We start from the raw sequence: 26,248 nt of genomic DNA, 5'->3' as shown, positions 1-26,248 counted from the left end.
ACTGAACTTGGGCGAGAGTCAGATTGAGAATAGCAATGTGAATATCACCAAAGAATCCTGGGCTTCTACACTTTTCAAAGAATCCATAATGAAGTTGGTTAGAATGCAAGCAGCTGAAAGCAAGTGAATGCTGTCAACTGGCACACTCCAGGGTGTGGGGGTTACGTGCTGAAGCTTGGTGTAACCACCAGAGGCTGTGTAGGGAAGGATCACAGTCTAGGGTTCTGATGCATGGACCTTGTGTGACATCCTAACACTTCATGGGTGCAATGTGTGAGTAGGAAATGTGAGTGGTGTTGACATACTGTAATTGAACTGAAGGTATAATGAATGTACCAAAGCACTTGCACTGATTGTATATTATGAATAAAACATATTTGTTGAAATAAAGGAAACCAAAACAAAATAGACGTTGAGGCAAAATAAAAATCGTTGCCAAAGTCTGCATTTGTAATTCATTAAATTTGAACGTGGTAGGGTCTTTATGAAGTAAAAGCAACAAATGCTGGCTAAATCCTTATTAATCCGAACTCCTGCTCAAAGCAGATTGGTGCAAATTCTAATCTTAAACATTAACTTGAGTTCTCTTTCCATAGATGCCGCCTGACCTGTTGAATGCTTCCAGAATTTTCTGTTTCTGATTTCTAACATCCGCAGTTTTATTTTGATTATTATGGAGAGATTTAAATGCAGATCTGAGGGGGAAGATCTCTCAGAAAGTGAGTGGAGAGGGTATATGAAATGAGCTGCCAGAGGCAGGCACAATTATAACATTTAAAAGATACTTGGACAGGTAAAAGGATTGGAAAAGTATAGAAGAATATGGCCAAGTGGGATTAGCATAGATAAGCATCTTGGGCAGCATGGACAAATTGGGCTGAAGGGGGCTTGTTTTGTGCTCCAAAACTATGAATTTACTCTATGAATCTAGGCTTATTATACTTCTGCAAGAGGCAACAATGAAACAGCCAACTCAACAGCAAGCCGTTTCAGGTTAATGGAGAGGAAATTGCATCCAGGAAGCACATAACACAAAGCGGGAACCAAGAATAATCTTTACATCAACAAAGGGAGCAAGACTTGTCTTCTGAAATGCATTAATTTAGATAAGCCCCCAGGGCCTGATGGCAATATATAACAGAATACCGAAAGAATCAGGTGAGGAGATTGCTGGGGATTTGATAAAGATCTTTGTGTTTTCACTAGCAACAGGCAAGGTCCTGGAAGACTGGAGTCTAGCAATTGATGTGTCTTTGTTCAACAGGGAAAATCCAAGCAACCATAGGCCAGTGAGCCTCATGTCAATGGCAGGGAAGCTATTGGAGAGGATATTGAGAAATAGGATTCATGCACATTTGGGAAGGCGTGACCAGCTGTGTAAGTCAGTGTGGTCTTGTGCGTGGCTGTGTGACTATGGAGAAGTGTACCAGGATGCTGAATTCATCAGAGGGAGTAAGATGCAAGGACAGATTGGACAAACTTTGGTCATTCTCCCTTGTGTCAGAGGTTAAAGGAAAATTTGATAGAGATTTTTAAGATTATGTGAGCCATAAATAGACATTCAAAATCTTTTACCCACTTTAGAAATGTCAAAAACCAGAGGATATGCTTTAAAGGATGAAGAATGGAAGTTTAAAGGTAATGTGAGATGCATTATAATCAATGTCTGGGGTGGGTTACCAGGGGTAGTAGTGGAAACAGACAATTGGTGGCATTTAAGAGGCTTTGAAATAAACACATGAATGTGAAAGGAATGGAGGGATATGGATAGGACTTCTAGTATAAATTAAGATCGGCACAATGTCATGGGGGCAAATGGCCTGTCCAAAGCTGTAATGATCTATGTTCTATTAAGAACTTACTAAATTTGAGCTTGACACTTCTTATAAATCACATCTCCCAGCTGCAGATACCTCTGGCCTTTTCGCACTGTGGAACCCATTGACAAGCCTATGACATCAGCCACCAACTCTTGAGGAGAGCATGGTCTTAATTAATCATGGCAATTATATCACATAAGCTACAGGTAAACAAAGGACATGTCAATCCTTTGAGCTCACCCCTTTCCTGATTGGACAGCAAATAATATCTTAGCCAATTGGATGATCCTCCATGATCAGCCAATTACTATTCTTATGATCAACATTTATTAGTAAAAGAAAAAAATATGGAAAATATTTCATCTGTTTTGGTACCATCATAACTTTGATCTATGGTTCAGCTTAAAATGATGATAGAGATTAATGCTTAATTCTCAGGTTCTCCAGTCCAGCCCTGGAGGGTTGCTAGTGCTTTGGAGGATAGGGGAAGGGACTCAGAGTGGACTATGTATATTTCTAAATTTTCACCATTTCAAGTCACCACTGCACGAGTATCCAACTTTTAAAAGTTTGCCAATCACTGCAGAGTATCCACTCACACCAAGTCGGAGGCTCATCTCCGCTGAATAATTTTCAGTATGGATCTTCCAAAAGGAGCTAGTCCCTATTTTCAAAATTCTAGGCACCTAACACGTATCCAGATAGGACCTAGAAAAAAGAATGGCCTCGTGAGTTTTGTGGTGTGTTTGAGAACGGTGCACTTCACTGTTAAATCGTGGTTGCATTTATTTTATGCCTATTTCAATATACCTCAATTTGCACTGCAAAACACGTCACCAGATGCAGATTACACGTGTGTGCAGAGGTGAACCTCCAAGAGGACCACAAGCACGTCGGGGTTTGCAGGCTTGCGTGCCTCAATGATCCAGAGGGCTCTGCTGGTTTAAGTCAGGTCTTTATGCTTTGGCTCTTGGTAGGGTCACCTATGCCTAACAGGTCAAAGGGCAGAGGCCAGACAAAGAGTAGTCCACTGGTTCTCCAGGCTCGGGGGTTCGGCTCAGGGCTAACAATCCTTAACTGGTAAAACAAAATTGTTATGGAAACAACAATGAAGAATCCTTCTACATCTGAGTGTAACGGTATTACTGAGTCTCCACCCAGGACTTGCATAACTGGCAGTAGTGAAAACCAAGCAGAGGTGGCTGACATGATCAAGGATGCTCTGAACACTACCAGAAATAGAGGACCTTCACTGCTGCCCTAAACATCAGCAGCATAATGGGCTGTAAGTAAGCAAGCAAGCAGAGATGAAGTGAGCTCTCCAGGAACAGAGTAGTTTCTGATGAGTGCATTATTTACCAGAATGTGCATTGCTTCATATTCCATAGATTTTAATGGGCTATTTTGAGCAGGTCTACAAATGTTATATCTTTTACAGCAACGCTTTCTCTACATTCTACAGGATTGTACTTACAGGCAAAATACTGCCAGGGGAGGTAGCTCTCTCCAAAGTCTGTAGACCGTTCAAGCACCCAAAGGTCTGGTCGTGGAGAATTTGCAAACTTGATAAGGACATAAGCCACGTGGAACAGCTGCAAAAGGAAGATCAAAAAGTTAAATGCACAAGTTCTGATGTCAAGGACCATCGATCCACTCATCTTAACAACTGGAAAACTTAAAATGGTGCAAGATGGACAAAAAAATCCCGAGTCTGAATACTCAACTTAGATTGCTCCTTGCCGCCCTAAATTATTTGAAGATTCAAAATACATTTATTATCAAAGTATGTATACAGAATTCAGCTTGGTGATTCATCCTCCTTTCATGAAGCAAAGAAACAACGAAACACCATGGAAAGGGCTCAAGAAAATGTTCAACAAGAACAAATAAATTGTACAAACAGCAAAAAAGCGAGTGAACAACATATAGACTGCCAAACCAGGAGACCAATAGTATTTAGTTTAGTTCAGTGCCGCACTGCAAGCCCTACAGCCATTCTTTGTAGAAGTGCGCCAGTCTGCATCGATTGCCCTGGTCAAACCACACAAAACCATCTGCAGCTCAATATCAGTAAGACAGAGGAGATGGTGATGGACATTAGAAAGACCAAGCCTACACTGCTCCCTCTTACTATTGACTGTAAGGACCTATAAGTACCTGGATGAGTGGAGCACCAACACAGAGGCTATGTACAAGTGCCAAAGTCCCCTCTACTTCCTGAGGAGACCGAGGTCCCTTAGAGTATACAGGCTTCTCCTTTACATGGTTTATCAGTCTGTTGTTACCAATGCAACCTTCTATGCAGTGGTGGGCTGGAGCACTGACATCAACACGGGTGATGTCAACAGGCACCATAAACTGAATAGAAAGACTGGATCTGTTAGAGGAGTCAAACTGGACACCCTGGAGGCTGTGGTCGAACAAAGGACCCTACGGAAAATCCTGGTAATTTTGGACAATGTTTCCCACCCTCTGCATGCCAGAACAGAGGAGCAATTTTAATAACAGACTAAGGCAACTGCGCTGCTCCAAAGAGCTACTATATGAGGTCATTCTTACCCACGGCCATTAGGCTCTATAATTAGTCAGCCTATAGCCAGGGAAGTAATGACACTTTCCTGTTCAGACCATTTGATTGAGGTAACTTCTTTTTTTAATTCTTTCTTACATCTCATTTAATATTTGCACATCAGTGCACTCTTAATGCTACTGTGCCACTAATTTCATTTGGGATCAATAAAGTATCTATCCATTTAGCGGTGCTAGAAAATTTGTGAACACTGTACAATTTTCTCTATTTCTGCATAAATATGACCTAAAATGTGATCAGATCTTCTTGCAAGCCCTGAAACTAGATAGAGAACTCAATTAAATAAATAACGCAAAAAGCATTATACTTGTTCAATTATGTATTGAGAAAAATAATCTTAACATTATATGAATTTGTAGGAAAATGTATGTGAACAGTTGTGAACAACGTATGTGAACAGTTGCTTTCAGTAACTGGTGGTGACCTTTTTGTACAGCAATAACTTCAAACAAACGTTTCCGGTAACTGTTGATCGGTGCTGCACATCAGCTTGAAAGAACTTTAGACCATTCCTCTTTACAAAACTGCTTCAACTCTGGGATGTTGATGGGCTTCCTTGTATGAACTGCTTGCTTCAGGTCCTTCCACAATGTTTCTATAGGATTATGGTCAGGACTTTGACTCAGCCATTCCAAAACATGAATTTTCTTCTTTTTAAACCATTCTGTTGTTGACTTGCTCATTTTTCGGATCATTATCTTGTTGCATTATCCAACTTCTATTAAGCTTCAGGTGACAGACCGCTACCCTAACATTCTCCTGTAAAATGTCTTGACAGAATTTTAAATTTGTTGTTCTCTCAACCTTTGAAAGCTGTCCAGACTCTAAGGCAGCAAAGCAGCCCCAAACCACGATGCTCTTTCCACCACACTTCACAGCTGAGATAAAGTTTTGGTGTTGGTATACAGTACCCTTTTTCCTCTATTGTGCCCTGGTTCACATCTTTACTGTTATGCTATAAGTATTTCATTTAGCCGCTCTGCTAGAGCTGTTTGTTCTGCTTTCTGCCTGTTTGGGTTATTGTTGAAGATGAGGGATGATGTGGAATGTGTGCCATCCAATTAGTGGGAGGTCTTTCTTGGTGAGGGACAATAAGACTGGGCTTAGGGCTTTTGTTCGAGAGGAGATGAAGGGTGAAGATGCTGGGGAGAACTGGTAGCATACGGCCCAGTGCAAGACCCGTTTGTTCGAGATGGATTGCAAATGACATTCGGAGGGTGGCATGTGCTTTCATGTTAAGTGAGGGCCCAGTGCGTGAGTGACAGAGAAGCCCAAGATGAGCTCCAACTTGTGCACATTAGACTGTTTAATTAGAATGGGCCCTTTCTTTTTGGTAATTCTTTACCAACCCCTTAGTAAAGAATCATAAATATAGTTCCTTTAATCGTATGCAGTGCATTGTCTGTTATTTCCTGGCATTAATTTGTAACAGGGTAGCGAATTACACAGCAAACACACAAACAGGGGATTTTGAAGAGGGGGGCTTGTGCCTCAATCGCACACACTTGGCTGGGCTGGAGATTGTCTTCTCCAGACTTACGCAGCCAAGGAAACCCGAGTGTTTCACCTCCAAACATAGTGGTGCACATTTCCGCCAACAAGTTCAACTTTGTCTCATCTGTCCACAGAACACTGTCCCAGAGTGGTGTAGAACATCCAGGTGGTCTTTTGCAAACTTGAGACATACAGCAATACTTTGCTTGGAGAGCAGTGGTTTCCTCCGTGGTGTCCTTCCATGAACACCATTCTTGTTCAGTATTTTTTTAATAGTAGACACAGGAACAGAGATTCTAGAGATTTCTGCACAACTTTTGCTGTTACTCTTGCATTCTTTTTCGGCTCCTCCAGCATTGCATGTTGTGCTCTTAGAGTGATCCTTGCAGGATACCCACTCCTAGGGAGAGTAGCAATAGTACTTTGCTCCATTTGTAAACGATTTCTCTTACTGTGGACCGATGACCACTCACATCTTTAGAAGTGCTTTTGTAGACTTACCCAGCATGCATCTCTACAATTCTTCTTCTAAGGTCCTCTGGAAGTTGCCTTGATCAAGGCATGATGCACGTAAACAGATCTTTCTTGATTAGAGCAGGCTCTGTCAGTAACCTAACTTTGTGTGTGTGTGTTTTTTTATAGGGCAGGGCATCACTACAACCCACTCCTCCATTCTGATCTCGTTGACTGGAACACCCAACTCCAAATGGCTTTTGTAGAAGGCGTCACCGCAGAGGTTCACAGACTTTTTCCAACAAATACATGTAATATTGGGTTATTTTTCTCAATAAATGAATGAAAAAGTATATTTTTGTGTTATTTATTTAATTGGGTTCTCTATCTAGTTTTAGGTCTTATGTGAAGATACAATCACATTTTACATCATATTTATGCAGAAATAGAGAAAATTCTAAAGGGTTCACAAACTTCCGAGCACCATAATATATCTATTTACAGGGCTCTGGTCTCATAATGGAATGAATACAAGAGAGACATACAGTTGGCCCTCCTTATCCGTGGGGGATTGGTTCCGGGACTCCCCGCAGATACCAAAAAACGCGGGTGCTCAAATCCCTTATTTAACCTGTCTCAGTGTGGTGGTCTTTAGGACCCGGCGCAGCTCTGAATCCGCAGTGTTTCTGTTCACGAAAATAAGCACGATCATGATTGAAAATAAAGTGGAAGTAATAAAGCAATCGGAAAGAGGTAAAACACCATCGGTCATTGGAAAAGCGTTAGGCTACTGGCGGTCAACAATCAGAACAATTTTAATGGATAAAGTGAAAGGCCCTGCCCCGATGAAAGCTACAATTATTACTAAGCAATACAGTGGTTTGATTATTGAAATACATACGTTTCTTAAGTGTTTTATATGCATAGAAAGGTAAAATATATACTATATACTTAGACAAACTTTTGACTAACTGGCGCTAAATAATACCGGATGTACCTGTTCCGACTTCAAATCCATTTTAAAGATGGACTCAGGAACGGAACTCATTCATAACTTGGGGACTGCCTGTAATTTTTAGTCATCTCTAGATTACTTATAATACCTAATACAATGTAAATGCTATGTAAATAGTAGTTATACTGTATTGTTTAGGGAATAATTACAAAACAAAATAGTCTGTACATGCTCAAACGAGTGCTGGAGAGTGCTGGAGTGCTGAAAAACTTCCAGGTTTTCCCGATCCGCGGTTGGTTGAATCCGCGCATGTGGAACCCGTGGATAAGGAGGGCCGACTGTACTGTCTCCCCATTTCTCCTCTAGGTTTAGTGATTAGCAGCAGTACTGCCACCCATAAGAGCTTGCTGTGTGCAAAATGGCTGCTGATCTGCCCGCATTACAATGGAAACTCCATTTCAAATATAGAAATTAGCACTTGGGGAACGGCCTTTGCTGGTGGGTAATCACAAGCCTTTGTTTAAACTTTTTAAATTCTTCCAGCCCAATGAGCCCGTGCCACCCAACTACACCAAAGCAACCAATTAACCTACTCACTCAATGGTGAGGAAACCAGTGCAGCTGGAAGAAACCCACCTGGTCACGGGGAGAACATAAACTCCTTATAAACAGTGGCGGGAATCAACCCGAGATCGCTGCACATGTTTAAATATTGCCTCTACCTAAATTTAATGCCAGGAAACCAGCGAATAAAAAAGCTGAGCCAGTTCCTCTGTTGTTTTAATGACCTGGATTTTGTTGGAGAAACAGCAATACAGCAAAAGATCATCAATTATTTCTAAAGAGTGCAACAGACAGTAAATTCTGATGACTGCGAGAGCACACTTTAATAACGAAAACCTATGGAACCTCTCTGATAAAATATATAACCAATAGGCTCTCTCTCAAGGAAGTTGCTAAAGCTGTCTCTAGTTAGTCACTAAATGCAGTAGTAAACATTCAGTAGAAAGAAAATCTAACTTTCAGATTGTAAATTCTGCTTAACAATGTTTGATGTGAAAAAGTGCAGCTTTAATGTGCAGCTTAATGTGGAAAAGACTAAGACTGTGGAGGGCTAAGGCACCGGTGACCCCTGTTTCCATCCAAGGGGTCAGTGTGGTCATGGTGGAGGATTACAAATACCTGGGGATACGAATTGACAATAAACTGGACTGGTCAAAGAACACTGAGGCTGTCTACAAGAAGGGTCAGAGCCGTCTCCACTTCCTGAGGAGACTAAGGTCCTTTAACATCTGCCAGACGATGCTGGGGATGTTCTATGAGTCTGTGGTGACCAGTGCTATCATGTTTGCTGTTGTGTGCTGGGGCAGCAGGCTGAGGGTAGCAGACACCAACAGAATCAACAAACTCATTCGTAAGGCCAGTGATGTTGTGGGGGTGGAACTGGACTCTCTGACGGTGGTGTCTGAAAAGAGGATGCAGTCCAAGTTGCATGCCATCTTGGACAATGTCTCCCATCCAATCCATAATGTACAGGTTAGGCACAGGAGTATATTCAGACAGAGACTCATTCCACTGAGGTGTAACACTGAGCATCATAAGAAGTCATTCCTGCCTGTGGCCATCAAACTTTACAACTCCTCCCTCGGAGTGTCAGACGCCCTGAGCCAATAGGCTGGTCCTGGACTTGGCATAATTTACTTATTATTACTTATTTATGGTTTTATATTGCTATATTTCTACACTATTCTTGGTTGGTGTGACTGTAACGAAACCCAATTTCCCTTGGGATCAATAAAGTATGTCTGTCTGTTTAACATTGAATTTTATTTTAATGATGGCATCTGTCATTAAAGACCCCTGCCATCCAGAACATGCCCTCTTCTGTTTGCTACCATCAGGAAGGAGGTACAGGAGCCTGAAGGCACAAACTCAATAATTTAGAAACAGCTTCTCCTTTGCCACCCAATTACTGAATAGACGTTGAACCCATGAACACTATTTCACTATTTGCACACACTTACTGTAATTCAGTTTTTATCTGGTATTGCATTATACTGCTGCCACAAAAACAACAAATTTCATGAGATAAGTTGAAGGTATTAATCCTGAATCTGATTCAAATTCATTGTTAAAGGTCTTGAGAGAATTAAAGTTCTTCTTTTAAAGAATCAAGCCCATTATCTCCCAATCCCATCATTCTATTATCCAAACATAATCAAATATTCCAATATTACATTTTGGTTTAAGTTCCAAGTCTCCGTGAGTATCTGATTGGCTAAGGAGCCATTTTCACACTTGTGTTGCCCACATATCCCACAGACCCCACAAAGGTCGCACAGTACAGGAAGCCGGCTCGGGAGACCAAGCTGATGTCCAAGTTTTAACCAACACAGGGGTGGCAGTAAACATATCAAGCAGCCCACACCGGTCCTCGCTGGTGACCACAAAATCCAAGCTGTTGTGTGGCTTGGAGTATTTGACCCAAGCTTGTATGTAGTTCATATTTCAACAAACACAGCAAGGGGTTCAGTGACTGCTAAACCCAACACCTGCCATTTCTAAAGCAGACCCTTCAGAGGATTTACTGCCTAGTTAGAGACTGGCTGTTTTCAAAGGGAAATACACAATGGGTGGTTAACCTCCAGTTTGTTGCCTTGAAGTGCAGCCTGGTCTCTCGCACTCTGAGGCTATGCACACAAAGGACAACAATCAAAGATTACAGTCAACAAAAGGCATAACAACTACACCATGGCATCACAAAGAATTTAAATTCAAAACGAATTACACTCCAGCATCCACAAGTGGCGACAAACTCCTATTCATTACTGACAAAAGGAATTGTAACTCATAATAGAGCACCTCTGCATTAGCAAAGTAAGCAATGGAATTCTTAGTTACTGTAGTAAAGCGATTTGAATGCCTCGCGCCTTGAACAGAAAACAAATTCACTGCAAACTGTGAAGTAACCAGCCTCCAACAATCCGAGCATTCATCTCCAACGGCCGAAACACACAGCTCAGTGTTCAAAATTACCCACATCAGCACGGCCACAAGGAGTGGGCACGTTTATGCAAGAGGAAAAGACTGCCAAAACGGCACATCGCACATACGTCTCAAATCCTTGCTCAGTGAGGTTCCATTGATGGGTCACAGAGTAACGTGCACTGGAACACCGTAGTCTGAAAGCCTCACTTCTGTCAACACGTTCAAACTGCCTGACTGTGCATCTGCAAGTTGGCAGAACGTCCCCTCACAACACTTTGATGTGCACTGCTACACTTCTTTTTTTACGCACAAATGAATTAGACTCAGCAATACAGCACAGAAGCAGGCTGTTCAGCCCAACTCGTCCATGCTGACCCAGATGCCGACCTAAGCTAGTCCCATTTGGTCCATATCCCTCTTAACCTTCCCCTTCCATGTAGTCACCCAAATATCCAGTAGGTGCCTTATTGTACCTACTTCAATTACCTTCTCTGGCAGCCCCTTCCATATACAAGACCATAAGGCCGAGTAGCAAAATTCACCCTTAGAGCCTGCACTGCTATTTGATTATTACACCACCTTCTGCATGAAGTTGTTACCACTCATGTCACTTTTAAGTCTTCCACCTCTCACCCTAAACTCACATGCCCTCCAGTTTTTCGTTCCCTATCCCCGAACTAGAATACAAAACTTTTCTTAATTTGGTGTAGTTTATCACAGTTGTGACTATATAACATTGGACCACGTAAGTTGTCGATTCTGTACCAGTTTTTTTTGTGACTTGATTATAAAAATCCTTTCTCACAAGTTAACTTCTTGGCAGAGGGCATGTCTGAGTGGACACTAGTGCCACACACTGAAACTCCACTGGAGGAAAGATTTGTTTTATTTTCTGGGAACAAACCAACTTTTGAGTATGGAAATGGCTCAAAATACACCCTTCATTCCTGGACAGGACAATGATAGAGTAAAAAAAACACAATGGTTTTTTGAAAACCATCCTTTGTATTGAATTCCTGGCACAGAACAGCAGGACTTGGAACAGAACAGGAAACTGTGATTAAAAGATGAAGGACAATTAATTAATTAGTTTTATAATGAGCTTGGTTAATTTTACAGGTAGACAGGCAGTCTATACATACCTTCAGCCAAAATATCTGTACAGGAGATAGAATCTCTACTCTACCTATTACTGGCCTTATAGAGACTAAACACTGTACAAATGTGCACCAGCCACAACATTACAAATCCATGCACACAACCAGCAAGATGACGCATTTTCTCCCAGCCTCCCACACAAATTTTATGCTCCAGAGAAGCTGATTCATCAAATAAATATTGAAAGGCTTGATACCATAGTTATCATGTGGTATATTGAAATTTCAGATGCCTTCAGAGACTGTGCAACTACTACTGATATCAAAATATCGTTTAGTTCAGGATTTCCCAGAATTGTTCAGTGGAATTCGAGCTTCCGGCAACTGCTGCTACCATGAAGGAATTCGTACATTATCCCCGTGACCGCGTGGGTTTCCTCCGGGTGCTCTGGTTTCCTTCCACATTCCAAAGGCATACGAGTTAGTAGGTTAATAGGTCACGTGGGTGTCATTGGACAGCGTGTGCTCGTTGGAACGGAAGGGCCTGCAACTCTGCTGCATTCCTAAATTAAAACAGCTATTGTTTGGTAATCTTGATGGTCTGCCATCTGGCTCACTCATTAGCCCAGAATGCAAATTAGGAGTGGAGCATGCGAGGTACAACTTGGGCACCAATACGAACAACATCAGTCAGTGGCCATTTGGGCCCGCCATGCAGATAGTTTTTCATGGAAGGACTCTCCCTGCAGATGCTCTCCTCGATGCTGATGGGAGGATGATTTTGAAATTCGGAGATTTATGTGATTATTGGACTGCCATTTAAATTGGCCTCAATCAGTTTTCTAAGTATTTGTTCTTGTTGTAAAATTGGTGGGTAGGCGACATGTTAGGTTGTGTGCGAGGGAGGGGTTGGGGATTTGGGGTCTGATGTTTTTCTCTGTGTGGGTGATCTGTTAGTTTCTGTCTGTGATAGAGGGGTTTGGGAGTTTGATTGAACGTTGCCGTTATTTATGAGGGAGAGGGTCGGGGGTTGGAGTTTTTGACGTTGTAGCTGACATTTTCTGGGTGGGTGATCTCTTAGTTTTTGTGCAGGATGGGGATGGGGTTTTGGGGCTTGTGAAGTTTGGTTTTTCTTCCCCTGCGGGGTGGGTTGGAAATTGATGTATTTTTCTGTCAACAATACTCTCAGTTTTTCTGTATTTCATGGCTGTCTGAAGAAGATGAATATCAGAGTTGTATTGTACCTGTATATTTTGACTATAAAATGAACCTTTGATCCAGTAATCCTGAAAATCTACTAGCCTAGCTCTATCTAAAGGTCAATAAAACAATTATTATCCAATAGGTGACTTGTGTTATGAATGTACCACAGCTCTGAGGGGCCGAAGGGGCGGGAGCAGCCCCCTCCTTCCAGAGAATCGCAAGATCGCTATTAATTCGGGTCTCGGACCCAGGAAGTGAGAGACAATGCAACGGTTTTGGCCATTGTTCTTAGAGGCACCTGTGTGGCGTGCATGTCCCTGCTATGTGACAGCTACCATGGATATGGACACCCTCGGGCAATGTGGGGGTGGGGATTGCATCACCCTCCTTTGATGGACATCTACAACTCTGCAAGTCAAGATAAAAGGGGACTGCAGGAGGCAGTACCCCAGCGACGCACCAGAAGGACACCCTCGCTCAGTGCTCCTGTGGCTGGAAGCCACTGAATGCCACGTGCGCTCCTAACTCCTTTGCCTGGGGAGCGGGTGGCTGAGAATACTGAGAAGGACTTCGAACTAACAACGGGAAAACAATGTTCCCCTGATTTTACGGAGTGGCTTCATAAAGACCCTGGCAAGTTTTTTTCCGTTTTTCACCGATCCCTCTAAAACACGTGAAACCCAGCGATTCCCCGAAAGGCTAAAGTCTGCAGACTTCTGAGTGACTTTTATATTTCCAACGGACAATCTATTAACCCCTAGACAACAGTAGAGCTCACTTCTTAATGATGATTATTACTATACCCGCGCTTTAGATTGAGTATTGACGATGTGCATTATCTGAATGTTTATATTAACCTTACTTTTGTGCCCCTTTATAAATAAAAACGTTTGAAAATAGTGACATCAGACTTCAATGGACCTCTCTATCTTTGCTGGTAAGTTATCCAGTTACGTGATACGTAACACTTGCCTGCACCCTTTCAAACAGTTCCATATAAAAGGAAATACCACTCATAACATGACACTTACAACAGAATTGAGGAATGAAGGGAAATTTAACTAATATACCCAAAACCTTCCCAATCAACTCCCCATTCCATCTTTGGTCTATTTAGCTGACCACGAGGAAACCCTTCTGCAAACTCTTATCTTCTCTATAAAAACCAAGAAGAAGTCACCCTTGTTCTTTCAGAAAATGATTCATTTAAAGTTTAATAAAGATAATCTAACTGTGTTAAGGGAAGGCTGGGTGGGGGGGGGGGGGAGCTTTGCAGAGAGGCCATTTTATAAAACCACAAGGGACAGGGAGAGTGACCTGGCTTGAATGGCGTATCCATTCCAGATCTCATTTTTGTATAAATTTCACTAAAGTGAGGAAAATGAAGAGAGATCCAAAGGTACTGAGATACATCTTGGCACCACACATACAGAATTCAAACCCCTCCAGGACCTTCATGAAATTTCTATCAAAAGTTATGGTGGAAGAATATGACAACCATCCCAGCACATGGTGGACAAATCAATCTCACTGCTGTCACTGTCCCATGTTCTCTCTCAGTTCAGTTATTTCAGACTCCCCTCCCGATCTCGGGAGAAAAATTCAAGCATTAAGCTTCAGATCAAAGGCAGAACCATAATCCTCAAGTTCCCCACACGCACACTATGAGAACCAACCATGAAAGAGTTCTGGTTCCAATGCCAACCACTCCACTAAAATCAGTCAACGCTGGGTACGGCCCCTTGCATGGAGTAGAAGGTTACTGGTATCGATTGGAGTGGGCAGCAATCAAGAGCTGGAAATTAAAGCCAAGCCTGCCCCTGTTCTGACGTGTCAGTACATGGCCTCCTCATGTGCCAAGGGTGAAGAAGAATCTCCTTCTATTCCATCTGGGCAGCCTCCAACCTGATGGCATGAATATCAATTTCTCCTTCTGGTAAAAAAAATTCCTCCTCCCCTCTTCTGTTCCCCACTCTTATCTCTTCTTATCTGCCTGTCACTTCCCCCGGGTGCCCTCCTCCTTACCTTTCTCCTATGGTCCACTCTCCTCTCCTATCAGATTCCTTCTCCTCCAGCCCTTGATCTGTCCAACCCACCTAGCTTCACCTCTCACCTTAGAGCTAGTCCTCCTTTCCCACTCCCCACCTTTTCATTCCAGCATCCTCCCCCTTCTTTATCAGTCTTGAAGGAGGATCACGACCAGTAACGTCGACTGTTTACTCATTTCTGTGGATGCTGCCTGAACTGCTGAGCTCTTCCAACATTTTGTGTGCGCTACTTTGGATTTCCAGCATCTGCAGACTTTCTTGTGTTTACGAACTGGGGAAAAAGTCTACGATTCACTCCCTGAATGGGCGGTGAAAGCATTAGTGACTTTCAAAAGGGAACTCTGCTTAGTGCTTTCAGAGGAAATATTGAAAGGAACAAGATAAATTGTACTAATTGAATACATGTTCCAAAGGGTTGGCACGGGTACAATGGGCTGAATGCCCTCTTCCTTCACTGTAATGCACCATACTGTGATTCTCAGCAGGCAATCTAAGAGACGGAAAGGCAGCACGATCTTTATGATTACTGTGTTGACTCACAAGTGGCATGAAGCCAGCTTATCATTCTGTGAAAGAACAGTTTCACACACATGAAATGCATTCCTCGAGTATCACCAATGGAATTTCACAACTGACGTTTTGTTTTAAATCTCTGCAGTTAATTTGATTGACTCAAATGGCTATAAAGGATAAAAACTCATTTAGTACTTATGGTTCTTTCAATGCAACAAAGTAAAGATGGTTGCAAATCATGTACTCTTGGCTTTACCCCAAACCTCAGGCAGAAACGGCAAGCTCCACTCTTGGCCTGGGGCGCACACAAAGACGGACAAACAAACAATGCACAAAAGACAACAAAACTGTGTAAATACAAAAAAGAGAGAGAAAAATAAACTACAAACATCGAGAAATTGAGTTGTAGAGACCGTCAGGGTGAGTTCATCGGTTGTGGAATCACTTTGGCATTGGGGCAAGTGAGGTCGAGTGAAGTTATCTCACTGATTGAAGAGCCTGATGGTTGAGGGGAAGTAACTTCCTGAACTGGTGGAGTGGTGGGAACCACATTATAAATCCCATCTCTCATCCACAGTGGGAAGCTTCAGAAATGGATGCAGAGTCTCTCCCTTTCCAAAGTACAAACAACATCCTGCACTACTGGCGTGCCAACAACCGAGGAAAACAACTTTAAGACAGTTCACATCGGCATGATTCGGAAAAAATAAAGAGACAGTTACAAAAGGAGGCAGAATACACTCTACAGGGGACTTGAGGTTACAGATCAGAGGTTCCCAACCTGGGATCCATACTTCCCTCAGTTAACAGTAGGGGTCCTTGGCATAAAAAAGGTTGGGAACCCCATTATAGAAGGATACAGCCTAGTAACAGGTCCTTTAGCCCAAATGGTCCATGCAAACTAAGATTTCCATCTGAACTGGCCCCATCTGTGCGCATTTGGCCTGATCCTCCTAAACCAGTGTTTCCTAACATTACCATTACCCCCTTACTAGTAACCAAGGGGTCCATAGACCCCAGGTTGGGAAATCCTGCTCGAAACCTTTTCTGTCCATGTACCTATCTACCTCAATCATTTGCTCTAGCGGCTCCTTCCTTATGCAGGACCATCATCTGGGTGAAGAAGTTGCACATCAAGTTCCTATTAAGTCTCTTCCCACTCACCTCAAACCTATGCCCACTAGTTCTTGATTCCCCAGCTCTGAGGAAAGGACTGCTTCCTGACCTTACCTATGCCCCAAATGACTTTATACACCTCTGTAAGATCACCCTCATCCTCTTACACGCCAATAAAAAAAATCCCAACTTGCTCAATCTCTGTCACAACCAAAACTGCAGATACTGGAAATCTGGGCAACACACACAAAATCTATTTATTGATTGATTTATTTATTTATTTATTAATTAAGATGCAGGGCAGAATAGGTCCTTCCAGCCCCTCAGAAATCCCCCAATTTAATCTTAGCCTAATCATGGAACAATTTATAACCTACCTACCAGGTACGGCTTTGGATTGTGGACGGAGGAAACCCATGTGGTCATGGCTCCTTACAAGCAGAAGTGGGTATTGAACTCATGTCACTCACACTGTAAAGCATTGTGCTACCATGCCGTCCCTGTGCACAGCGACAAAAGTTGTGAAGGGATGAAGGGTCTTGGGCAGAGACATCAACTGCTAATTTCTCCACATAAATCCTGCCTGGCCTGCTGAGTTCCTCCAGCATTTTGTGTGTGCTGTACAACCGCTTTCTGTAACTCCTGAGTCCTGCTAACATCCTCGTAAATGTTGTCTGCACTCTTGTCAGCTTAATGACATCCTTCCTACAGCTGGATGACAAAAGTGGAAATCAATATTACAGATGTGGCTTCACATTTAGGCATATTTCAGACAGGGATTTCTGAGCTTGGGACCCACGCATCTGCAGGCACAGCTGCCAGTGATGAAGTGAAGAAAATCAGTTACGCTCAGGAGGCCAGATATGGGCGGTACAATAGCATAACTGCTAGAGTAACACTATAACAGTGCCGGAGGCCCGGGTTCAATTCCCGCCACGGTCTGCAAGGAGTTGTACGTTCTCCCCGTGACCACATAGATTTCCTCTGGGTGCTCCAGCTTTCTCCCACATATTGCAAAGATGTACAGGTTATCAAGCTAATTGGTCACATGGGTGTAATCGGGAGGCACAGGCTTGTTGGGCTGGAAGGGCCTGTTGTTGCGCTGTATCTCTAAATCAATAAAATAAAAGATCTGGCAGGAAATTGCCCATCCTAGCCTGTTACATTATGGATTCGCAGACAACCTTGGTGACATTTAACTCCCCTCCGAAGTGACTTCACCAGTTGAGGCTAATCAGAGATGGCAGATGCATACTGACCTCACTGGTAACACCCACATCCCAGGGACACATGGGATTCAGAGAGTCAGGAGAAATTTTTTTTAATGAAAAACTGATGGTACAGAAAATGGTGGGAAAGCAATGGGGTAAAAGCCTTGATGGACAGTTATTTTGTGTTTGACAGGTTTCAATAAGAGTATCTGAATCATAGAGACACAACGCTGAAAAAGGCTCCTCAAACCCAAAGAGTCCTTACTGACCCTCAAGCACACATGAATCCCATTCTCCCTGCCTTCCGCCAACTCTACACACCCAAGTTCTAGCACTTACCTACACAGTTGGGGCAAAATGTACTGCCCTATTAACCTATCTACTCTACCCACGAGTCAAACGGTTGTTGTGACGCTTCTAGTTGTTCTGTCGCTCTCACTTTCACCACTGGATAGCACTCTTGCGAAAAGGAGAGCTGAATGCGCAAATCTCTCCCCGGCAGCAGACAGCCTCTTCAACAGCAAGCCTCATGTAATGCCTCCTGGCTGTTGGCACGCAGAACCTGAACTCTTTTCAGACTCAGGCTGAATGGGGAGGAGGTCTGGCTCCTGCACACGTAGCCCGTGGACACACCCTGGTACTCATGAACCAGATCTGCAGTCATGGGTAAATAGTCCCACTGCCTTGTGGGCAGCCTCGGGAGAGACGAAGGCTATGGGAGTAAACCCAGACAGAAAATCAGGACTGGAGCCCCTCAAGTGGCTGGACATTGCTGAACATCCTTGCAGCCAAGCTGCTCCTAAATGAATTGCTTCTCTTTCCTTTGGACTACACAGATGACACTGAGAGAAGAATCTTGATGACTTGACATCCCAGGATCTCCATTCCTTCTGCCCAGGCATGTGCCCTGGCGAGGTCACTCCAGTACTGCTCCATTGTCCTTTGAGACAGACGGATACCGTCAAAGATAGGTACGTTATTGTTCACAAAGGAAATTACAGTGTCACAGTAGGATTACGTATGCACAGCTATACAAATATTAGAAGTAAAAAAGAATAAAGAAGTAACTTACCTCAAACAGTCTAACAGGAGGCAGTCATCACTTCCCCAGCTACAAGTTGACTCACTATAGAAACTAATGGCCGAGGGTAAGAATGACCTCATATGACACTCTTTGGAGCAGTGCAGTTGTCTTACTCTATTACTAAAAGTGCTCCTCTGTTCAGCCAAGGTGACATGCATTGTGAGAAACATTGGCCAGAATTGCCAGGATTTTCCATGGGGCCCTTTGTTCTACCACAGCCTCCAGTGCGTCGAGGTTGACTCAAATAACAGAGCCAGCCGTTCAAATCAGTTTTTTGAGCCTATTGGCATCAACTGTGTGGATGCCAATGCCCCAGCACACCACTGCATAAAAGTTTGCACTGGTGGCAGACAACAGACTGGTAGGACATGCAAAGGAGAGACCTCTGTACTCCAAAGGACCTCAGTCTCCTCAGGAAGTAGAGGCAACTCTGGCCCTTCTTGTACACAGCCTCTGTGTTGATGCTCAACTCAAGTCTGTCATCCAGGTGCACCTCCAGGTACTTGTAGGTCCTCACCACATCTTCATCATCATTAACCTACCTCCCTCTGCAGCTCTGGGATGTGGGAGAAAACCCATGTGGTTATAGAGATGACATGGAAACCACACACAGCATCCTAGGTCGGAAATGAACGGATCAATGCTATTGAGAAGCAATGCCTTTAATCACTACCAAAGCTGAATGTTAATGAGACAACAGACGACCGATCCACTCAATTACCACGAGGGTTCACGTCTCAGTACCACCTTCAAAAAAACTATTCTGGCAGAATTTCAGATGGGGATGAGGAGGCAAAAGACCAAGGAATTGATTGTGGACTTCAGGAAGGGGAAGTCAAGGGAAAACAGTCATCACTGAGGGATCAGAAGTGGAAAAGGTGTGTAGTTTCAAGTTTCTACATGCCAACATCTCAAAGGGTCTTGCAAATTTCTACAGATGTACCACAGAGAGCATTCTAACTGGTTGCATCACCATCTGGCATGGACGGGCCACTGCACAGAGTCAGAAAAAGCTGCAGACAGTTATAAACTCAGCCAGCTCCATCAGCACTAGCCTCCCCAGCATCCAGGACACCTTTAAAAGGCACTGCCTCAAAAGTGTGGCAACCATCGTTAAGGACCGCCTCTCCCCCACCCCACCTTCTTCTCATTGCTACCAACAGAGAGAAGGTACATGAGCCTGAATCCACACATTCAACATTTCAAAAACAGCTTCTTCTCCTCTGCCTTCAGATTTCTGAAGTGCACAATGAACCCATAAACACTTCTTTACTACTTACCCCTCTCTTTTTGCGCCAGATAATAAATAAGCATCAACAGTTCTTCCAGGGAGACAGATGTTTCACTGTGCAAGAGGAAGCAGCTCAAGGGTTAAACTGCAAACCACAATGTGCAGGGATTTGCTCCCACAGGGAGTTAACTGCGAACTGTCACTTTCAGGAGAACAGCATGGGGGTGACACATTCCAGTGTAAGACTGAAAAGCTTGAAGTTTAATTAGCCTCTGTAGCCTGAGTGCTTTTTAATCTTTTCAAACAAGTGTCCTACATTATCTGGCACGGTAAAAAAATATTCTGAAAGATATTAAAACTGTGGAAAGATGTACTCCCTTGTTGGTAGTTATTAATTCCTACATGTCCCATAGAAGATTTATCAGTCTTTTAATGTAGTATGGCTCCCAAGCAGTTTTACACATGTAATTTTCTAAGGTTGACATTTAGCATTTGAACCATGTTGAATCAAGCTGGTTGGTGTTCATCGACTTACAAGGTTGTGGGATGCACATTCCACTGCTGAGTGGAAAGAGGTGGGAAGATATGTGGTGGTGGAATCGGACAGACGATGGTGCTGTAAAGAGAACAGCCATATGGTCCAGATCCCGGATCACAAATGGCTATTTATTGCACAGAACTGCACGCCTGAAGGAACACACTTGAGTTCTGTGCAAACATCTTAGTGCATTTTTTGATTCCCTTTCCCCAAATCCCCCACCTGAGCCCAGGTTGTCTCTGTGTTTGACCTGTCTCCCTCCCTTCTCACTACCATCGGGTGGGAGGTGCTGGAGTCTTGGGTTCCACGCACCAAGACTCCAATTTGCTAAGTACGCCCGCAGAAAAAGAATCTCAGAGTCGTATATGGTGACGTGTATGCAGTGTCGTGATATTTTTTACTTTGAACCAGGCTCAGGAACAGTCGTTGCCCTACAACAATCAGGCTCTAGGACCAGTGTGGATGGCTTCACTCTCTCCAGCGCTGAATGCTGGACACAGCCTGCGGACTCACTTTCGGACACTCTGCAGGCAGCTCATGTTCTCAATATTATCTGCATTCATTTCTCATTCCTTGCACAATTTGTCCTCATTTGCACATTGGACATTTCTCAGTCTTTGTTATGCGTGGTTTTTCATGAATACTACTGGATTTATATTCCTGTGGCTGCCTGAAAGAATATGAATGTCAATGTTTTATATGGTATACTTACTTTGTTAATAAATTTACTTTGAACTTGAAACAGTGCAATGTTTTACAAATTCAAGATACATTTGCCTCTCACCACTTCTGTCACCGTTCCACTTCATCTCCAGAGACACTGAGATACTAAAATTATCTAGATATGTTTCCCATAACGCAAAATCTGAGAAGATTTTGAGCGTATTTTTTACTTATAGACACAAGTAAAGCTTGTTGCCCAGACATGTTTGACATACCATCACATGGCAGAACATGAAACTGCCAGTTTTCTACTTTAAGACATCTTGATTCTGCACTGTTTCTAATGGTTGTGTTGGAGATAGGGAGGCTGGGGGTAGCTTCCCATGAGTGCAAGTTGTCATAAGGTGCCAATGACTGATCTGCAGACGTGTGAACACAGCCCTATCCATCATGAACAGCAGCCTTCTCTCCACAGTATCACTATACATGGCATAATGAAAAAACAATTAACATTTGGGGTGTGTGAATATGACTGCACCTTTACATACCGGAGACAAATGTGCACATGGATAGAGTGGGACAGCAGAGTAGCGTAGTGACTAGCACAACAGTTTACAGTACCAGCGGCCCAGACTCAACTCCTGCCATTGCCTGTAAGGTGCTTGTATGTTCTCCCCGTGTCCACATGGGTTTCCTCACACAGTCCAAAGACATACCGGTTGGTAGGTTAATTGGGCATTGTAGATTAGGCTAGGATTAAATTGGGGGATTGCTGGGCAGCATGGCTTGGAGGGTTGGAGAGGTCTATTCTGCGCTGTATGTCAAAAAATAAAGAGCACAATAATGTAGCAGTTAGTGTATCACTTTACAGTAATCACGGATCTTAGTTCAGTTCCCACCACTGTCCGTAAGGAGTTTGTACATTCACCCTGTGATCGCTAGGGTTTCTTCCTGGTGTGCACCTTGGAAATTATGAAGTGGAAAGTGGGAAAATTACAAATTTGAAAATGCATGCAAGAATTGGAAAGTTAGAGGTGCAAAGGTCACACAGAGAGGATGTGTGACAGACAGTAAGACCATAAGATAATAGAAGCAGAATTAGGCCACTCAGCCCATCAAGTCTACTCCACCATTTCATCATACCTGATTTATTATCCTGCTCAACCCCATTCTCCTGGTAACCTTTGACATCCCAACAAACTAAGAACCTATCAACTCTGCTTTAAGTATACACAATGACTTGGCCTCCAAGGCAGTTTACAACATTGAATCCCACAGATTCATCACCCTCTGGCAAGAAATTTCTTCTCATCTCTCTTCTAAGTGGGCATCTCTCCATTCTAAGGCTGTGATCTCTAGACCTAAACTCACACACTATAGGAAACATCTTTTCCACATCCACTCTGTCTAGTCCTTTCAATATTCAATAGGTTTCAATGATATCCCCCCCCCCATTCTTCTAAACACCAGCAAGTACAAGCTCAGAGTCAAATGCTCTCCATACGTTAACCCTTTCATTAACAGATTAATTTTAATTAACCTCCTCTGGACCCTCTCCAATGCCAGCACATCTTTTCTTAGATAAGACGACCAAAACTGCACATAATTCTCCAAGTACGGTCTGACTAATGCCTCATAAAGCCTCTGCATCACATCTTTGTTTTTGTTTTCTAGTCCTCTCTCCAAGTTAAAACTAATATTCCATTTCCCTTCCTTACCACTGACTCAATCTGCAAGTTTACCTCTAGGGAATCCTGCACAAGGACTACAAAATCCCTTTGCATCTCCGATTTTTTAATTTTTCTCCCCTTTTAGAAAATAGTCCAAAGCCTTTCCTCCTTCTACCAAAGTGCATTACAAAACACTTCCCTGCATTATATTTCATCCACCACTTCTTTGTCTACTCTCCCAATTTGTCTAAGTCCTTCTTCCTCATCACTGCCTCAGCTCCGCAAAGGAGGGTGTCTGCGGGCCTGGCCACAAAGCCATCAATTCCGTCATCCAAATCATTGACACAGAATGAGAAAAGGAGTCTTAATACGAACCCCTGCAGAACTCCACTTGTCAACGGCAGCCAACCAGAATAAACCCACTTTATTCAGACTCTTTGCCTCCTGCCAATCACTTAATCTTCTATCCATGCTAGTTTCTTTCCTGCGCTACCATGGGTTCTTATTATTAAGCAGCCTCATGTGCAGCACCTTGGCAAAGGCCCTCTGAAAGCCCAAGAAAACAACATCCACTGATTCTCCTTTGTCTATCCTGCCAGTTATTTCCTCAAAGAATTCCAACAGATTTCCCAAGTACCCGGAAACTTCATCCTTAATAAAGGACTCCAACATCTTCTGAACTACTGGAGACAGGCTAACAGGCCTATAATTTCCTTTCTTCTGCCTCCCTCACTTCTTAAAGAATGATATTTGCAATTTGCCAGTCCTCTGGAACCATCCCAAAATCTAGAGATTCTTAACAGATATTTGCTAATGCCTCCACAATCTCTTCAGCTACCTCTTCCAGACCATTGGGGTGTACTTCATCTGGTCCAGGTGATCCATCTACCTTCAGACCACCTTCTCTTGTGTAATAGTAACTACACTCACATCTGCCCTGTGACACTCTCGAATTTCTGGCATACTGCTAGTGTCTTCCACTGGGAAGACTGACATAAAATACTAATTAAATTCGTCCACCATTTTTGCCCCCCCCCCCCATTGTTGCCTCTCCAGCATCACTTTCCAGTGGTCAAATATCCATTCTGACCGCTCTTTTATTCTTTATATATCTGAAAAAACATTTGGTATTGCATTTAATATTATTAACTTTCATAGTTCCTCTTATCTTTCATAGATTTTTTTTTAACTTGCCTTCTTGCTGGTTTTTAAAAGCTTCTAAATCCTCTAACTTCCCACTAATTTTTGCTACATTATATCCATTCTCCTAACTTCCCTCATCAGCCACTGTTGCTGAGATGTACAGTACCTAACCTGTACATTCCAAATTGCCCCCAGAACCTCCAGCTATTGTCATTTTGCCATCATCCCCACTTGAGTCCATTTCCAAACAACTTTGGGTCAGCTCCTCTCATGCCTCTGCAATTCCCTTTACTCCACTGGACTACTGATACATCTGACTTTATTTTCTCCTCCTCAAACTGCAAGGTGAATTCTATCATATTATGATCACTGTCTCCCAAGGGTTCCTTTACCTTAAGTTCCCTAATCAAATCTGGTTCATTACACAACACCCAATCCAGAATATTCTTTCCCCTAGTGGACTCAAACACAAGCTACTCTAAAAAGCCATCTCACAAGCATTCTAAAAATTCCCTTTCTTGAATCCAGTACCAACTTAATTTTCCAAATCGACCTGCATATTGAGGTCCCTCATGACTATTGAAACATTGCCCTTCAATGCATTTTCTATTTCCCACTGAAATTTATATCCCACATCCTGGCTACTGTACAGGGACCTGTATAAATCACCCGTCAAGGTCTTGTTACCCTTGCAATTTCTTAACTCTACGCACAAGAATTCCACATTTTTTGAATCCTATATCACATCTTTCTAATGGTTTGATTTCATTTTTTTTAAACCAACAGAGACACCTCATCCACTCTGCCTACCTACCACCTGCCCGTCCTTTTGATACGATGTGTAGACTTGGATATTAAGCTCCCAACTGTGATCTTCTTTCAGCCATGATTCACTGATACCCTCAATGCCATAACCTGCCAATCACTAACTGTGCTACAAGATCCTCTGCCTTATTCTGTACACTGCATGTATTTGAAATATAACACTTCCAATCCTGTATTCATCATCCTTTTCCATTTTACCCACATGTTACACTTAACCTCATTCCACTGACTGGAATTTTGACCTATCATCTTGCCTGCCCTTCCTCACAGTTCACTACATACTGTATCTACTTGCATACCAACTGCCCCATCCTCAGCCCCATCACTCCAGTTCCCATCCCCCTACCAAATTAGCTTACCCCACTTCCCGAAAGCTCAAGCAGACCTGCCCACAAGGAAAACGGTCCCCCCTTGGGTTCAGAGTCATGCATCCTTTATGTACAGGTCATACTTTCCCCAGACAAGATTCCAATGATCTAGAAATCTGAAACTCTGTCCCCTGCATCACTTCCTCAGCCACTCATTCATCTGTATTCCTGCCCTCACTAGTACGCGGAACTGGGAATAATCCAGAGATTACTACAGGGAGCTCCAGCTCTTCAGCTTCTTCCCTAACTGCCTATATTCACAGTGCAGGACCTCTTCCCCCTTTCTATCTATGCCATTGGTGCCAATGTGCACCTCGCTCCTAAGAATCTTCTGCGGCCACCCTTGGGCATCCTGAACCCTAGTAGCTCGGAGGCAAAATACCATCCTGGCCACAGAACCTGCCGTCCATCCCCCTAACTTTTGAGGCTCCTATCACTACCACTCTGCCCATCTTTACCCTTCCCTGCTAAGCCTCAGAGCTGGCCACTGTGCCACAGGGCTGGCTGCTGCTGCTGTGCCCTGATAGGTCATTCCCCTCCCCCGCCACCCCCAGCTATATCCAAAGGGGTATAAGTTCTGAGCAGAACCCTGCACTGACTGTTTACTGCCCTTACTTCTCCTGGTGGTCACCCATCTACTAAGTGAGGACTACACCCTGGGTGTGACCACCTCAGTACAAGACTTATCTATGAAGTTGTCTGCCTCCCGGAAGGTCCTGAGTGCATCCAGCTCCAGCACCTTCACTTTGTCAGTCAGGAGTTGAAGTTGGATACACTTCCTACAGATGTAGTCATCAGGGAGACTGTTAGGTACACTGAAACTCTCAAATTTCACAGGAGGAGAATTCCAGTACTGGAACTCCAATCCTGACAGCACTTGTTAACTTCTGAACCTTATGTTCGAGCCTGCATCTGTTCTCGCCAAAGCTGACCACTCTAACACTGCCCACTCCAACAATGGCCACTCTGCTTAAACTTTACTTCTTTACAATTAGCCCTTGCCTATTAATTCTAACTACTACTTCCCTTCTATTCATCCCAGCAGCACGAGCAAAGCTTTGCTATCTAAACAAGCTACCCCAGCCTCCCCACCTCAACCTCCAACAATAGCATTAGAAGTTATGTACAGAAGGAAGAATGCCCAAGGTTGAAAACTAGCAAACTGGCAGTTTGATGTTCTGCCACATGAAAGCCTGTCAATTATGTCTGGGGAATAAGATTTTCTTACATCTGTCAAT

General features: G+C 43.3%; 1 protein-coding gene across 2 annotated transcripts in view; it reads right to left on the bottom strand.

Moving 5' to 3' along the window:
- lama5 (laminin, alpha 5) overlaps positions 1-26,248 on the bottom strand; it is a 333,519-nt gene that overhangs the window by 243,444 nt on the left and 63,827 nt on the right. For both annotated transcript variants that reach the window (XM_059980763.1, XM_059980765.1), the window contains exon 3: positions 3,295-3,412. In XM_059980763.1, the coding sequence (XP_059836746.1) occupies positions 3,295-3,412 (118 nt within the window). The remainder of the gene's footprint in view (positions 1-3,294; positions 3,413-26,248) is intronic.

This window comes from Hypanus sabinus, chromosome 9 (genome assembly GCF_030144855.1).
Source record: "Hypanus sabinus isolate sHypSab1 chromosome 9, sHypSab1.hap1, whole genome shotgun sequence".
NCBI classification, from domain to species: Eukaryota; Metazoa; Chordata; class Chondrichthyes; order Myliobatiformes; family Dasyatidae; genus Hypanus; species Hypanus sabinus.
Note: the sequence above shows the minus strand (reverse complement) of the source record. Positions and strands in the feature narration are given on the sequence as shown.